Source organism: Montipora foliosa, chromosome 4 (genome assembly GCF_036669935.1).
Source record: "Montipora foliosa isolate CH-2021 chromosome 4, ASM3666993v2, whole genome shotgun sequence".
NCBI lineage: Eukaryota > Metazoa > Cnidaria > Anthozoa > Scleractinia > Acroporidae > Montipora > Montipora foliosa.
Genome location: NC_090872.1, coordinates 28071309 through 28089514, shown reverse-complemented (window position 1 = coordinate 28089514; position 18206 = coordinate 28071309). Strand labels below are relative to the sequence as shown.

At 40.4% G+C, this 18206-nt stretch overlaps 1 protein-coding gene across 1 annotated transcript in view; it reads right to left on the bottom strand.

The window, feature by feature from the left end:
* Positions 1-18206, bottom strand: part of LOC138000487 (sushi, von Willebrand factor type A, EGF and pentraxin domain-containing protein 1-like) — a 70183-nt gene that overhangs the window by 31411 nt on the left and 20566 nt on the right. The window contains exons 10-20 of the mRNA XM_068846942.1: positions 16531-16763; positions 15086-15425; positions 13027-13188; positions 11320-11481; positions 7876-8037; positions 6035-6204; positions 5036-5549; positions 2965-3591; positions 2089-2325; positions 932-1257; positions 426-567 (exon numbers count right to left, since the gene is read on the bottom strand). Coding sequence (XP_068703043.1) covers positions 426-567; positions 932-1257; positions 2089-2325; positions 2965-3591; positions 5036-5549; positions 6035-6204; positions 7876-8037; positions 11320-11481; positions 13027-13188; positions 15086-15425; positions 16531-16763 — 3075 coding nt within the window. The remainder of the gene's footprint in view (positions 1-425; positions 568-931; positions 1258-2088; positions 2326-2964; positions 3592-5035; positions 5550-6034; positions 6205-7875; positions 8038-11319; positions 11482-13026; positions 13189-15085; positions 15426-16530; positions 16764-18206) is intronic.

Here is an 18206-nt window from a genome sequence, read left to right as displayed (position 1 = left end):
TAAAATGGAGTGCCGTTCCGACTGGTGTCATCTTTGAGGAATTACCACACCCTTGTCATATTAAAAACGTTGAAATAGTCACGAAGCGATTAAAATAACGCAAATTTATATTTTGAGATGACGTTCTCGTTGCCGTCGCCGTTGTCGTTGCTTAAGCTCCCTACTATCAAGCGTCTGCGAGCGAATTCTTGTAAGTATTGTTGGTTTTCACCCACGTGATCAACAGCCATGTTTTTCTACGAAAACAAAAGAAAACGTTTGCGTAATAATAGAGTTAAATTCCCGGAGGATGTGGTCGGGGCTCCAACATGGCTGCCGTATTAATGATAGTCCTCTAGTAGCGTAGCCAATCAAAATGCAGGATTTGCATTAGTCCACTAGTTGGGTGATACTGAAATAGTTTATTATTTATATTACGATCTTACTTAGTGGGCATCCATATGCTTCTACCCTCATGGCAATTCGATCAGCGTTCCACGTTTGGGGCTTAAATCTCAAGTACATGGCGTTGAAGACCTTAACCTCATTGCGAACCACCGTAGACCTATCTTTGTTACCCGTGAGTATCTGGAAAAATCCAAAGCAATAATAGACACAGACTTAACTTAGACAGAGGTACAAATTTGATAAATACTTATGACTAAAAATGATGAAAGGCTAATTCCGATGGCGATAACGATGCCGATGGTTATGCTGATGGTAATACTAACACCTACCAGTGCTAATGACGATGTAAATTATACCATTATTGATTATTCTATTGCAAATCCTTACGCTGGGAACTTGTCTCTATATTTGCCATAGTTAATCTGTTCTTTTATCTTAAAGGGTTCGCTTCCAAACCTTCTGCGCAAAGAATCCTATCGCATGTGTTAAACTCATTTTGCATAAGCACGCAAATGTGAATTGCTACTAAAAAGCAAAGTCTCACGTCGCCATAGCTACTCCAAGTCGATCCATCGGTGCTGTAATCGAGTTTGTATGTTGTCACCCAATAGTTAGCGTCCTCCTGGCCCTGGGTAGCCACCCCTGTAATTTGAAAAGTCTGCTTGAACATGATTTGCAGCCACTGGTTCTTATCGGCTGTCGCAGCCGCCCAGGCGCCTATCAGAGTCAGAACATTTTGGTCATTATACTGAGCTTGATTGTGGAGTCGACCACCGGAAGGCGGAGTTGTCGCGTCACGCTGGCTCGATGCTGTGATGCTGGAGTCAGGAACTACACTATCCGCTGACACTTCGAGGCTTTCAAGACAATCTGCGAATGTAAAATGAATAAAAGGTCATTATAATATACTGTTTCTTATGTAAAGTCCATGCGCACATTCCTATAGTGTCAAACGGTGATGTTTCGTTGCAATTCAAAACATTGGATCGTTCATGATGCATTTTCTGATACCGTGAAAAAGGCACAGAAGTATCTTATTCATATGGCAGAATGACATACACCTTTTCTCAAAAACAGTAAGCTGTTATATCGGAAAAATACTTCATACAATTAACAAACAATCTTCACATTGGCTCTACCATATTTTTGGAGCAATTGCCATGAAACTAGCGGAACGAAAATTTAGTAGTCTAAACTTTGGTTTTTCAGCAGAGGGAAAATCCGGAGAACCAGGGAAAAAACAACATCGGAAGAAGACGAAGAGAAGCTTTACCTTTTTTTCCCTTTTTTTTTCCATTTTTTTATTATTTAATTAAAGTTTTAACAGAAATTACAACATTAAGGCGTAAGGACAAAAAATAAAAATTTAACAGTAACAGCGAAAAAAACAGAAGCTTTACATACATTTGAAGCTCACGGACCGTTTCTCGAAAGTCCCGAAACTCTTCGGACGTCAAATTTTTTTTTGTACCTTAGAAACTGAGTTTTTTTTTTTTGCCTCCTGAAAACATGTTAAAAGGCCATTCTGTTCAAAAAAGCGGATCGCAGTTTCACAAATGGCTTTTCGGTTCCGACACGTTTTCCGGACATTCGAGAAACGGGTCACAAGTCCCGTGATTAAACGCCGGAAACCTAGGCATTCCAGCTACTCTCATTACTTCGCTATTCCCGAAAGTGAAAAATATACAACGATTTACTCACTCAGTTCGTAATATCTGTAGCCAGCTGAAGTTGACAACGCTTTGTCTAGAGAGGATTGTGAGGTCATGCGACAGGTGTTGGATGAGTTATCGAAATCAAATGATCTGCAGATGAAGGAACTTTGGGACGAACAGGAAGATGCGCAGGCTTCTGGATTACTGTTTGACAGAACCAAATTATGACTTCCCGATATGTAGGACTTGTACTTCACAGTGTATTGCCTTAGTAGAGATGAGACTGTGCAGACGCATGAGGAAAAATAAACTTGCAATTAAAATTTGAACATTTTTTCAAGGATAAGTAATAACCCCTCTTTCCGAGCGTCTTAACGTCTTCAACCTGCTTAAAGTTAGTTTTCTTATTGTTGTGATGTTTCAACAAGGCACCTTAAACCTTAAGATTTAAACTAGTAGTAATCTCGGATTATTAAAGTTCGTTCAACAATCGCTTTGGAAGAAAAGGAGAAGGGTGGGGAAAGGAGCATTTTTATAGGAACACATAATCATGAGGTGCGCGATCGTCATTTGCGCGTATGACGTATCAATGCACGTATGACGTAATTCAAATGGCGCTGAAAAAGCAAATTTGCTAAATCTCACCCTATGCACAGAATACCCAAGATGAGAAACTGCGTTTTTCTAATGTCGAACTCAATGACTCTGCGCACACTTCAAGGTTGAATGCTTTTTTTTGGCCTCTTAGTATAGTAACTTAACTGTTTTTCTGTCTAGTGAAGAGTTCTTAAGATACTGAGATGCTGAGGTGGGCTGGGAGGCACGCACTGAAGAACATGGGAACTGGAATAACACCAACTTTTCGTCGATGAATCTGCATGGTTAATTCACGATGTCGGTAATTTGTAAAACGGTTACTTACATTCACATACATACGCCTTGTCTGTCACATGGTATTCACCAAACAGTCGCTCTCTGAAATCAGCCCAGGCTGCCACGTTTCCCTTGACATAATCGCAGCTGTAAACGAGGTTATAAACATCATTAGCGCTCAAAACGTAATCAAATACGTTCATCTGACTAATATCTCCAATGAAGTTTTCTTCAGTGTTGAATCCACCGCCCAGAGTATCCTGTTCCTGTCCAAGGATCAAGTAGCCATTGCCAGTGATAACTTCACCTCTTTGAAAGGAAGTAGTTGATGACCTTACATTTAAACCATCTAAGTAAGCAATCCAAGAGCCTTGAGCACTTTCCCACGTGACGGCCACGTGATGCCATTGTCCATCGTTCGCCTTCAACCCAGTGAACACTGTTTGGTTGTTGACGGACAAAACGAAACTTGCGTAATCTTGTAAAGACAACGCATTGTCCTGCACAATGTTTCCGACCCGAGTAGCGTACGATATCACTGTTCCCGACTTGGTGTCATCAGTTCGCATCCAGAAGGCAATCGTAAAGGCGGTTAAGTCTGGAATTACCTTTTTAACCCTGGAGTACGATTTGACAACCCTTAGTTGGAAAGACAGGTCGTAATTGGACGAGAGAACTGAAACACAAGAATAATACCGTAACTTTATGTGGCTATCTAATAATTATTCTATTCGCGCTCGTTGGATGGAAAAGGGCCAATATCAGAACCCATCCACACTAATTCGTTTTCATCAAAAAACATCTACTTTGCGTGCGTTTTCATCTACCATCCACGCTAAAACGCCGATGATAACGGAAGCTTTCGAAAACGGATGCAAAAGTGGATCGTTTTGAAAACGCTTCAGTTTAAGTGTGATCAGGAGAAAACGGAGTCCTTTGAAAAGGATGACGTCGGTCGTAGAGAACTTTTGAAAACGCATTTGTGTGGATAGGTGAAAATAAAACCTCTTGAAAACGATGACGTACAAAGCATTCTGAGCATTGCTATGGGTATAGGTGAGAACGATAGCGTGGATGAGAAATATTTTACTTTCTTTTTCGCTAGATGAAAACGGCGACTTTGCCAAAAAAAAAAAAAACCGTATTACTGTGGGTGAGGCTCATATCCCACAAGCATGAATGGAATAATTGTCTGACTACATTTTAATAGATAGTAAATGTTAGGATTCTCAGAAATTTTGCTTCCCGCCTTAATTTTTTCAGCTTGGCAACATGTGGTGCTATCATAGTGTATGAGCTGATAGCCAAGACATCGTGTCATAATTAACCATAACACTGGAAGCCAAAAGAGAACGAGGGGAGAGAACGCGCGATGCTGTGAAAGTTACTTTTGGTCTCGTGCCCATGGTCGCGCAGCCAATGACAACTATAATCAGGTGTCTTCCTTAAAATAACGGCGTATCACAACCAACGTCTAAATTTAGATTGAAAAAAAATTATAATCGGAAGAGGCCTATGTATCGTGCATGTGTTCTCACCCCTAATCCTTTATTGTCGAAGCGTAGTATCCGAGAGTGAAATTTAATACTGTTTAAGGACGGTGCCTACTAATTCAAAGGTATTTTTGCCCCGGTTTATGATTTTGCAGGAAATGTTGATCTTAACAAGTTTTATTGAAATCCAAAAAGAAAATTGGGGGTAACCACGCATTTTTCAAAGATAATTGATGAATGATAGTTGTAAAAAGCTTTAAAGTACAAAGCAATGTGTTCTTTTTCTCTCTTAACCCTAAAATCTTTTTGGATACCAAGAGTAGTGACTAAGATCTACTTTCTCCGGATAGGTTTAACCCGCGCAAATATTCACTGTCAGTTGGTAAGCATCACCGATAAGAAACTCGAGTATCTCGAGATGCGCAGAACGTATGCGCAATAACACTAGTAGGCACCGTCCTTAAATATCTGAAAATTACAGCTGCTGTGGTGTATGCATGGAACATATTGCGCATATCTGTCTATCACCAAAAAGGGTTGGAATTTTATATTGTGCTGTCGTTATTGTCTCTGACCCTTTTGTCACCTTTGCAGAGAGGAAACAACGTACAGTGGAGCAATTGTTACCTTGACCGCAGTGAGATCCGTAGTATGTGGGCTTGCAGAGGCAATGGTAACCTGTTTGCGTGTTTACACAATTTCCGCCATTCTTACAGGGTTGCGAAACACATTGATCAATTGGGTGCTCACAGTTAGCTCCAGTGTACCCAACTGGACACTGACAAGTGTAAGACCTTATTCCATCCACACAAGTCCCACCATTCTGACAAGGCCCGGTGGCGCAATCATCTATATTGATCTGACAGTTTATACCACTGTACCCTGCTTGGCAAAGACAAGTGTATGTAGCCAAGCCATTAATGCATACACCATTATTTTGGCAAGGGCTGGACATGCATTCGTTGATATCGGCGTCGCAGAACGTCCCGTTGTATCCTGTTGGACACTGACAGCCGAAGGTTCCGGCTTTGTCGATGCAGACTCCAAGGTGGCAAGGATTTCGTCGAGTGCACAAACTGAATGGAAGTTCGCAATCATTACCGGTGAATTCGTCTGGGCAGAGGCATTGATAAGAATTCACCTGAAGGCAAGATCAATAAAGAGAATCATTTGACATTTCAGTCCTATTTGCATTGAGAATGGGTGTCCTGTAAGGCCAAGAGAATAGCCTCTTTTCAAAAGAATTGCTCTTAATTTATTTTCGCATCAATCTCTAAAGAAACCATAATTTATTTTCAAGAAGGTCGCAAAGCCCCTACCTACCCTGCTGAAATAAAAATTCTAATGTTATATGTCGAAAACACTCGTTTTTTTCTGTTTTGTAAATCTTTAACTTTTTTTTGTTTATTTTCGGTTTGGTTATCAAACCAGTGCTTGATGAGCTCTTGACCAGTGACCAGTGCCAGGCAACAAAACAAATAATCATTCAGACAAACAAGATAATAATCGCACAAAACAAACAACATAGAGACCCTATTTTGTTTTTCATATAATGCATTACGCACATAGGGCACTTGACGATTTGCTTGTCTTGCTGCGTGACTATTGCTTGACCTTAGTTTTTACCTTATCTACACAGGTGGAGTGTCGGTAACACGGCGAGGAAAGACACTCATTGATCTCGATCTGGCAGTTGACTCCAATGAATCCAGGTGGACAATCACAGCGGTAAGATTCTTTAGTGTTCACACAAGTACCTCCATTTATGCATGGGTTTGAAACGCAAGTGTCCACCGCTGCAAAACAAAGTTCCTGAATATCTGACTCTTAAGATTGACTTTATAGCATGTTTGTTGTTAGCCTGCATGGCTGGCGTATTTTAGCGAGTGAGTGCTGGATAATTGGTCACCATATTGGATTGACAAGATCGAGGAAAATATGGTTCGAGTACAAAAAGTACAACAGCGAATTCTCGGTTTTCACATGACGTCACGACCGCCGTGTTGGTGGCCTAAACAAAGAAAAGGCGGCCATGTTGGTGCCCCGACCAAATCCTCCGGGAATTGAACTCTATTATTATGCAAACGCTTCCTTTTGTTTTCGTTGAAAAACATGGCTGTTGATCACGTGAGTGAAAACCAGCAATAACAAAAGCAATTCTTGTAAACAGATATCTTCCCTAATTAAGTCAAGTACGATCGTCCAGGTGAGGGTAGTCCTGAGAAGGACTGTTTGAGATGACATTGACTGACGTTTTGACGAGCTGAGCGGAAGTCATCTTCAGAGTCAGGTGTTTTGTGTAACAGTAGATACTATCAGAACTCCGACCGTAGATGTCATTGGTCAACTTATTCGTGATGTTATTGGTCGATTGTCAGTTGAGCCCAGATGTAATTGGCTGGGAAGACTAAACAGTGATTAAATTGGTGCGTTTCGATCCGTCTATATGTCTAAGGTCTGTACGTATATCGTAGAATACGTTGGGCAGTACTGCGATAAAGTAAATCAGTGTGTTGTTTGTCTGTTGGCGTCGTCGATGAGTCGTTTATTGGGTGTGGGAAGTTGTAGCCATCGATTTATTGGTGTCTGTTCTAAATTAGTAAACTTGCTTTCCAGTAGGATCCGTTGGTAGTAGTGAGTGCTGTAGGTAACACATGCATCAGAGTCCCAGTCGATTATTTGGTTTGTCTCTAGATGGTGTTCAGCAATGGTATTGTTGATGTCACCGTTCCTTGTCGCTCGTCCGTGCTAGGTCCGTCTAGCGTTCACATTTCTGCCGGTCTCACCGATACAAGTGGTCTGGCAGTCGCAGGATTTAATCTTATAAACTGCTCCTAGTCTGTCCTTAGGTTGGTCTTTGTCTTTGACGTTAGTCAGTAACTGACAAGAAAGGGCTCAAATGCCGTCTGGTATACCGTACATATCACATTACTGTTTCATGGCGGTCAATACAATTCTTTGAGAGATAAACCACTAACACCGTGGGTCTGCCCCTTACTCTTCGCGAACAGTGTGTTGGATCTTTAACGTCCCGACGGTTTAGTCCTTATCTGAGAAGACTTGAAAGTCTTACAAAACATAAACATTTGCAGATTAAATTACAAAACCAGTACTTTCTTCTCGGTTAATTTCAAGACGCTGAGTGTTGGTCCGATCGGGGAAACCGTTTAAAACCTGCGAGCTCTCGCACGAAAATCCCGGCTATGCTCAACTGCTAATTCAAACAAAAAAATGTTTCATTTTTATTTCCGACATTTTAGTAATAAGTAAGCAACCCGGCCCGTGCAATAACCGAAGAGCACTTCATCGGATAAAACGTCAAAATGCATTTGACGTAAGGCCAAGCGAACAAGACGCTAATTAATTTTGTGAATTGGATGTGCCGGTTTAGTCACCATTAAAAGATCACTCGTCACTAGGGATGATATAACGTTAGGATACAAAACAGGTTTCAAAAGGGAGTTTACCAGTGCAGAAGGAATCAGAGCTCGCGCCAGTTCCATGAGTTGATTTCACACCCGGGCAAGGTAAGCAGCTGATTTGGCCAAGACTCGTTTGATAAGTTCCCACGGGACACGGGGAACATGGTTCAACCCCATTGGCAGAATACGTCCCTGGGGCACATTTCACTGCGAAGAAAAACAAGAGAGAGAGAGAGAGAGAGAGATCATTTGTGATGGGCAAATTTAGTCGGCTGTACCACAAGCAGCCCAAGCTCGGTATACGACTTACAGACTTTGTATGGGAAAATTAACTTTGAGCTTATAAGTGCTAAAGTAAGCTGTGAATGTAGAAATAAACTTCACTTGCCTCTACGAACAGTTGTCCTCGTCTTTTCTGTGCAATCAGAGCGCAAACTGTGTCCGTTTTAGACGGGTTTGTGGCTTAGGAATTTTTACGATATCGTTCAGGTTGTCATTTCCTCTCATAAAGAAAAGAAAGGCTGATGACTCGCGGCGATCTCGTCCCACAAAAAGCGAGGGACCGAATCTCCATAAAAACACCACAGCCTTGAGGTTAGACAAATTTCCTATTACATCAACTCCACTCCAGGATCGCACCGCGAGTTTTGACGGATAAATTCGAAATAATGGTGGGCTTTTTATAATCTTCCCATGCGCTCGCTTCTTCCTTTGTGGCTACCGCCGTTATAGCTTGATGGCGATCATGATTACATTCTTCACTCTCATTGGACAATTTTAAACACTTGGCCAATGAGAGTACAGAATGTAATATGATCGCCATCAAGCTATAAAGGACCTAGCCACCCAAAGTCGGGGATGGAAGCTGAATAATTGGCCCTCGATTATTCATTATTCTTTGTGTGTTTTGTTCGAATTATTCATTATTTTTTTTAAATTTTTGCAGGTTATTCATTATTCATTGTTGTTATTCATTATTCCACTGGCATAACTGCGTTATTCATTATTCCGGCGTTTTCAGACCCAATTATTCATTATTCATTTTTTATTTATACTCGTTATTCATTATTCATTATTCAGCTTCCACCCCCGAACACAAAGAGGCGAGCGCTTGGAATTTGGAATTTATCCGTCAAAGATCGCAGTGCGATCCCGGAGTGGAGTTGATGTGATAGGAAATTTCTCTTGCCTTAAGGCTGTGGTGTTTCTTTGGAGATTCGGTCCGTTGCTTTGTGATGCGAGAGCAATTTGTGGGACGAGATCGCCGCGAGTCACGAGCCTTTCTTTTCTTTATGACTTGGAAATGATAACTAACAACATCGTAAAAATTTTTAAGCCACAAACCCGTCTATAATGGACACAGTTTGCGCTCCGATTGCACAGAAAAGACGAGGACAACTGTATGTAGAGGTAAGTGAAGTTTATTTCTACATTCACAGCTTATTTTAGCATTCATAAGCTCAAAGTTAATTTTCCCATACAAAGTCCATAAATCGCATACCGAGCTTAGCTTGGGCTGCCTATGGTTTTACACTAGCACAAAAATCTGGCACGGCACTCCGAAATGTCGGTACTGTACCAATGTTTTTCGCGCACGACACGGTAAATTTTTCGACTGTAAACAGAACAAATAGAATGCATATTAGGAATTCGTGCCAGCAATATTAATTATAGGGGTACCGAGCATGCACATCGCTGGAAGTGTGCTCGGCACTCGAAATATCGGTATCTGGCCTCTATTTGGAGTGCCGTGCCAATTTTTGTGCGTGTGTAAAAGGGGTTTAAGATGCAGTGACTCTTGCACTTCAGTAATATTGAATTAGCTTTGTAAAATGAAGAAATATACTAAGTTATTAAGAAAATTATCTCCATCTTTTGCAAACATATTTTAGCACTTTACCTGGAAAGTTCGCTTTTTAAGTTAAATACCCCATGTGTGGTTGGTTTTCAGTTTATGTCATCGCTACCATGTTGGTGGACGAAGACAAAAGATCTCTCATTAGCTTCGCTTGTTCTTCCACCAGCAATTGTACATTGCAGCGTTTTCTTTGTCTCTATATATTGCAAACCACCTATTGCGAGACAAGTTTCTAATAGGCCATTTCTGAGTTCATGTCTGCCTCCTCTTCAAAGCGAGTCTTGGTGCGAAGTTTTTGTGATGGTAATGAACGATTATGGCGATTGTAGGAATTTGCAGGAATTCCTCGCGCTTGTAGAAATTTTCACGAATCCATGCGAGGAATCCTTCAATAATAAGACTCTGAACTTAGTGGCTTCAAGAGCACTGCACCGGCATTACAAAGGTCGTGGGTTTGAATCCCGGTCCGTCTATAAAGAGACAATTATATAAATTGTCTACTTAGTTCGATTATTTTTCCAATTCACCTCTAAACCGCACTTCACAAACATTTGTCAACCAAAGCCAAACTTTCCTTGCTTATCGTCATTGTTCGGAAAACTTCCTTGATAACGACGTGTTTATCCTTGCAGGAAAAATATGACATCATTTCAGGAATCCGTAGGAATTTGTAGAAGTCTACTACCATATACACCCTTTTAATAAGTCTAATATATGCCGTTTTCCGCTAATGACGTCGAACTCGTGCTTTCAAATTTTATTCAGAAATGTACAAAGGCTTAAAACTATTCCGATTTCTTATGTTGTTTTAAGCCTTTGTACATTTCTGAATAAAATTTGAAAGCACGAGTTCGACGTCATTAGCGGAAAACGGCATATATTAGACTTATTAAAAGGGTGTATATATATGGTCAACGGAAATATTCAATAATTTTGTTACGCTTTTCGCGGTACGTCCGATTATTAGTTTTCTTTACATATGAATGAAAACTACTTTTCATAAGAAAAAGGAGGCAGATATGAACTCGGAAATGGCCTATTTGTGAACAAAACTGAACTGCTTAGCAATGCGAAAATTGTATGAAAACAGAATGCAAAGTTGTTAGAGACCAGACGCTAACTGGCGGGAGAATGTACCGATGCATGCGCTAGTCGGTACATTCAATCAGTCGTAGGTCAAGAGACAACTAACTTTGCTAGTTTTTATTATTACGGCCTATAAATGCATAACTAAGAAACCAGTTCGAGGATAAAACAACGAATTTTGTTGACTGTAGTTAAACAGATTTTATATTATGACAAAACTATATATATATTTAGGCCAAGGAGAACTTTACGTAGTAGATAAAATATGAGCGGGAGATCTGTAATGGCGAGACGAAGGAGAGCCATTCTAAACGCCCTCACAGATCGGACGCAAATTATTTTATTGCACTTTTGAAAAAAAAACACAATAAATTAAATAAAGTAGGGATCTGTATCAAAAGTTGATGAATACTAATTACCTGACAAGCAGTTGATTTATATTTGGCATGGGGTTTACAAAGAAGTACATGTGACTCAAATAGTACCTGCTGATTGGTCATAACTTTGATGAACAATTAAGTAATTTTACGGCTAATTATACTAACTCCCACAATCGTGAATTCCTTTTGCAGCGTTGGCTACAGTTACAGTTCCACTTGGACAGTTTTCGCAGGCTTTGTTTCTCTCTCCTGATGAGTATGTTCCAGTTGGGCACATGGAACACTTTGCTATGCCAGTTGGTGAGAAATAACCAGGACCACACTCATCTACAGGTGAAAAGAAAAACACCATCGTGGCGCAAATACCAATGGATCTGTTGCCTTTACAATTGTCGAGAGCCTTGTTAAATTGTATTGTGGGACTGTTTTGGGGGATGCATTTTTCTCATTGCGTGCGCGGAGCAAGAACTCGAGCTGCAAGAAAGCGGTACACCATGAGCTGAGCTTCCTAAACCATCAGAATATTGAACAATGGCAATTTTAAAACGATAGCTCGCTTGCCAAGCAGGAAAGCGAAAAGATTAATTTGATCAAAAGGTCAGTGAGCTCAAGATCGCGGTACATTCGAAGTTTACGCGTAACAACCTAAGTAGTAGTAGCACACGCCTCCCACCAATGTGGCCGAAGATCGATTCCCGGATTCGACGCCATATGTGGGTTGAGTTTTTTAGTTTTCTAATTTGCTCTGAGGGGTTTTTTCCTGGGTACTCCCGTTTTCCCCCCTTCTCAAAAATCAATATTTGATTTGATTTGTTTTGATTTCCGTTGCTTTGTCAGTCTTCCCAATTAGTAGAGCACTCGTACTTGGCCAAATAACCTTGAGACTTAAATGAAGCGATACTTCTTTTTCTTATTCTTCTTATTATTAGTTATAAATATTTAACCCGAAGTTAATTGTCGTTTGCTTTGCAGAGTAAACGACTGCATGAACAGTACGTGGCTTGTCCCAAAAACAGTCCCATGCACAATGCAATTCAAAAAGACTCTCCATCCTGTTTCAAAGTGACCAATAAGCCGACGTTTTTATGGAACAAATAAGTTATTCATCATGACGGGCGATCTCTTATTCTGCGTCATCTGCGAGCCACGTGTAACCCACTCGAGAGTTGTTTCGTTTACTTGGTATACGCAACACCAGGTCATCACCGTTTAGCCATGACCTTAACCAGACCCCTAACTACAAAAAGGTAGTACATGAAGTCCTTAAACTTTGGAATAAACCTTGTTATACACATTGTGATGTGTATGCAAAGTACAATAAATCCATTATAGAGCTCTAGTATAATTACATAGGTGATTATTATGCAATAATCACCCAACCGGTTTCTTTCAAAATGGCCGCAAGCCGTTTTGTCGAGGTGACAGACGAAGAAAGTAATAGGCCATTTCCGAGTTGCCGTTTGTCTCGGTTTCGAAGTGAGTTTTGGTGCTCAACCATTATAAGGGAAATGCGTTTGATTTGCATAAGAAGACGCAACTCATTTCCATTTGAATGGTTGTGCACCAGGACTCGCTTTGAAACTGAGGCATGCAGCAACTCAGAAATGGGCTATTGTTTTAAAGAAAATGCACGTATTTCAAATCACCGCTGTAATTATACTATAAAATATATTAACCTCGCCTTCGGCGAATAATTGTTAAATATGCATGGAGGACGCTCGTGCGCGATTTTCCCCGTCGCGAAACGTCCAAGTCTGGGACTTGTAATGACACACTGTAATTAACCCATGTTGTGAGTCCAAGGGCAAAACGAAATGATGCTAAGACTGCGGGTGCAAATCAAAACTTTCGTTAAAAATCATGATCACTTACCCGCACAAGCTGTGAAGTTCTCTTGTCTGGTTCCCACAGTCCATGTCCCTTCAGGACAAGGTGTACATTGCAAAACACCTCCCCTCTGGTTGTAAGTTCCCTCTGGACACAGCAGACAGTCATCTGTATCACTATCGTAATAGGTTCCAACGGGACATTGAGCTGTAAACAACATATATCACCATGCAAGTAAGCGACTGCAAACTTTTTGTGTCCTTTCCTGGTGTATCATGTGTGGGTGAACAAATACACACACCTTATTGAATGGTTCAACATATAATACGCGCGGATATTTTGAGAGTTGCTTAATATTTTTCCGAGCCCCGAAGCCATTAAATAAGCCATTCAATAAACCATTCAGTAATGGATTTATTATTCCACTATTACGCAATTTTAAAATATTTTGGCGTCTTCCTGTATTGACTTAGAATCGTATCGATTGCATAATAAGGCGCGTTCAAATGACGAAACGAACACAAACGAAACCATTCAAATGTCCTTTATTTGATTGGATAAACGAACTGACGAGCCAAATTCTCGTTTCGTCCGCATTTGCTGCATTCTAAACCGATCAAGCCGGGACACAACATTGTAGTACCGCGTCTCTTATTTTGTGCGTTCTCTTGACCAAATATGGTAAACTGGAGTAATAGGGGAATAATCATTGGAGTTATTTGTTTCCTCAAGGCACTCTAAAACCAGAGGGTAACAGATAAAGAAACAAGACGTTAAAGCGCAATGTACCTGCCAAGTTCAAAAACACGTGAGGTGTTCGAATCCATATTACCTGACTTTCAAAAGTTTCCCGAGGTCATAGATTGCCAATTACGCTGCGACAAAATTTCTGAAGGTTCCCGAATCAATGTACAAGTCACACGACCATAACGGGGTCGATACTCGGTCTTCACGTTATTGTCTTATCGTTTATGACCTGAACGCCACGACAAGCTAGCGCCATCCAACGAACTCTTTTGTCCGGGATTATGATTCAGACGCTTGAGAAATTCTCTTTTATGAGTGTAGTCGGCGTTTTCGGTCAGCAGGCACGTGACTCACACTTCATTAATGCATCAGAGTTGGAAGGCATACGATAATCCTTTCAGGGGGAATTAAAGCACGTGATGAGTAAGGCAAAAGGGCCAGCCAACACTGCCACTTATTTTATGCCCAGGAATTTAATGCACATCTAGTTTTTATACCCAGGTCAAAGTGTAAGACTTGCTACCTATTTCGAACGGTGAGGTCAGTGTAAGGCTTTGCGTTATATCCTTGGTTAAAGTGAGCGATTCGCATATAAAGGCGTGGGGATGCTCGTCAGAAATTTTGAATTAAGACGGAATCCACCAGAAGTTCGAGTAACAAGTGGACAAAAACCTAGTACCAAGATTATATACAACATATTGCAAACGTCTGTACGACTGTTTTCAATATCTTCTCAAAAAAATCATTTCTAGCAACACCAAACGTCAAAAACTATTGTTGAACTTCGTAAGAAACACTTGAAAGTGCTGGTGAAATAACACTGATGATGAAATTTTACCTGTGTTTGCACAATTTCAATGAACTTTGAAATTTAATTTTTCTCGTTCCCATGGGAAATTGTTTTCAGTGTTATTTCATGCAATTATTTATATCTTTAGCTTTAAGAAAATGTAAAAAGGACTGTAAAATACTTAGAATTATTCTGGTACCAGACTTTTGTCCACTAAAAACTGAAATTGCGCGGTTTTCTATCGTATTTTGTCTGAAACCCCTAAAGAAGACTAATCTGGGCGTGGCCCAGCCTTTTTTGACCTCGAAGAGAGACCATATTTAAAATGTATTACATATGTTTGTTTATAATTCTTCGCGCGCAACGCTAAAGGAGACCTTCACGGCTACATATAATGACGTTTTTTCCCAGAAGTGAGACCAAAATCCGAAATTTACATGCCTTAGCGAGACGACGAACACCCCTATTCTTTTCATATGGGAGTCTCCACCGCGCGAAGGATACCCAGGGTTAAAGATAGTGATTACTCCTTTGCTTTCGACTAGCTATTCATATGGATACACTTACTGCATCTAGTAACGTTTCCTTCCTTCTTATTACAAGGGCAAGATCCTTGACCAGAACAACTCAAATCCCTTTCGTCACATTTTCGCACTACTGCTCCGGAATTCGAGCAATAAGCATCAACTGGGGCAAGGTTGAAATTGTCAACATTATAGTCGACAAGTTCCAGTCCGGAGGAAGCTTGAAAGTCGTGCCAGTTGACGTTGTTTAAATTGTTGTAAATCTCGGTCCTGGTTTCGTTGGCTTTAACCTTTGCCTGATAAAAGGCATCCCTAGCTGCCTGGCCGCTTAATCCTTCCGTGATGTTGTTTTCAGGAAAGATGTAAGTATACTTGATGCTGACCTTTAAAGAGGAATGCATTCATGTATCTTATTATATTTATACTGAATGAATGAATGAAAGAAATGTATATTTGAAGTACGGGTTTTAGACGAAAGAACTGAGTGATCATCACATTTAACTGGACAATTTAAGCAGGTGTCACTTTATAAGTCACAGTTGCTTAAATTGCCCAGTTAACTGCGAGGATCACTTAGTCCTTTCGTTATTTTATACTCAACAGAATATTGTGTTTCTGATTGATCGATGGCAAATGCATAAAAATGTTATAGAGTGCAGTGTAAGAGAAAAGTTGCTATGGAAACACAGCGATGGAAAAATTTACAACAAGTACTACTGTCTTTTGACAAGTCCGTAGGGCTCCACGATACTACAGACTTTTTCCGTTGAGTGCTAATAGTCCCTTTCTAGATCAGTAAGTCGATAATGAGCGAAGAAACCCAAAAGCGCACATAAAAGGACTGCCAGCAGTTTAAATTTTCCGTAAAACAGAACAAAACACCTAACAAGCGATTCCTTGTCCATTTTGGTCTGAAAACAGACCGTAGGAATACAAAAGCTCTTCTCGCAAAAAAGCGTGATATTCTTTGCTTGACGTGCTGCCAATGAAAAATGTGACTGGCTCTGCAACAGTAAAAACTCTTTGTTCTCGTCTCGAGCTTTTTCTGTTCAATAACGTTGGATAATTAATCGAGAATATTACCGGTTTAGATATCAAGCAACCAATCAAAGGAGCAAGGCAATCTACAATCCTGGACAAAATATTTGTTGAGACACTTCTTCTCCATAGCTAAACCAGTTATTTCCACGTAGTAAATCTTTGTGTTGCGGATCCCTTTCTCTCTTCAAAAAATGTTGAGGGAAAGCTCCGCTCGGTTATTCTCTTTAGCTTCTTTCGCAGACATTCTTTTGGCTCGTCACGCAATCTTGGGGAGGAAAGATTTGCGTGACGCTACAGTGTCTTGGTATGGAAAAAGGGTAAGTGGGTATTTTTGAGAAGAGTCTTAATGATTGTTGTCCATAATTGTGGGGCTTGACAAGTACCTGCGATCATTTTTCCCGTTTGCCGCATCAGAAACGGCTTACTTCAAAGCTCATCAAAACAAACCTCTCTAACGGTAGATCTCCGGCGTCTTCTTGCTACTTGTGTAACATTCCCGCAAAACACTTGCACGGTGTCATGTGAACAGGTAGTAGAATCTAAGCACAACCTAGCATAACCAGCAACAGTAATAAAACTTGTTTTTATGCGAGCCTGTGTGTTAGGGTCGTTACAATCTCCATCGAAGTAGAAGAAGGCCGGGAGTTGTCCCATCTTCAGTTGGTGGGGAGTATTCGTTACTGTTTGAAAAAAAGAAGAAAATGGAAGATTATAACTTTGACAAAAACAGAACCTTTGGATCTAAAGACAGAATCGTTCAAATTTGCAAGACTGCAACTGTTTTCGGTGCGTTTTGTGTGAATTATAAATAATAAAAGATTGATTGAAGTCATTAAAGAGGTTCGGGCAAACAGCTTCAACATTTGCTTCAATATCCGTTCGATTCTGTTGAACAGTGATGTTCACTTGAAACAGTTGTGTTAAAACACGTTGAATCGAAGTTGATTCGACATTGAATGAGTTTCAAAGCGTTTAAACTTTGCTTCGACCGCCATTCAAAATTTTTTTGTTTTCGCGAATGTTGAATAAATTTGAAGCCGTTTGCTCCTCTCTTTCAACATTGTTGGATATATAAGCATGCGCACTAATCGGTCTCTCAATGATGTATCATGTCCGTATCTATAGTAACAACGGCGTCTGCAGCCAGGAACTGAATACAAGGCCTCTCGTGAGCTTTGTTGAATCAAATTTTGATGAAGTGTTGAAACCGTCTGCCCACCTCCGCAGTCAACATTGCTCATTGTTATATACCTAGACTTTCGCTCAACAAAACGAGCACTTTGATTGGTTGATTCTTGGTCACGTGGTCCTGATCAGATTCAAATGTATCCCGACCGCGATACAATTTCGCAGTTGTTGCCCGCTCCGGATGTTTTACCGCGATTGTTGCAGGAAAAGTCTAAATTTATATCAAAGCACTTAATGTCTGGTCCCTCGGGAAACTAATTAGTTTTGTTTTCCCTCGAATCCTGATGTTTCCCTCGACTTCGTCTCGGGAAACATGAGGACTCTCGGGAAAACAAAACCAGCTGTTTCCCTCGGGACCATACATTAAGTGTATAATATACTTCAGCATTATTCAACAAAATCATAGTTAATCGAGGGACTGGTTATGAAACCTTAAAACCTTCAAAAGCGATAACAATGAATGTTGTCGCAATCGATGTTGAATTGACCGTGACCCTGCACAATCTTTTGTTCAGTTTGGTCTCGCACGGGTTCCCAAATTAGTCGCGCATAATTTAATCGAAGGATTTGATTGGTTATCGTATCGAAAAAAGGTGTGTTTTTGTGCAGGGCCAAGGCCAAAAATAAGGACAAAAACATCAAACAAAGGAACTTGTAGAGTTTCATAACCATCTCCATGCATGAACTATGACAAAATCAAACGGATGTTGAAGCCGTTTGCCCGAGCATTAACTAAAATATTAAAAAAGAGTGGAGTGTTTCACTAGGGGTTCCATACTCCAATATGCAGATGAAAATTGCATGGTTTCGAGGTGTTCCTCACGAAATAGGAAGCACGAGTTTTCGGTGTAGCTCTTAAAACCAATGACCGACTATAATGTTTTATTTAGCTGCTGGTACAAAAGCTGTAGAGTATAATAAAAAACACTTTGGGT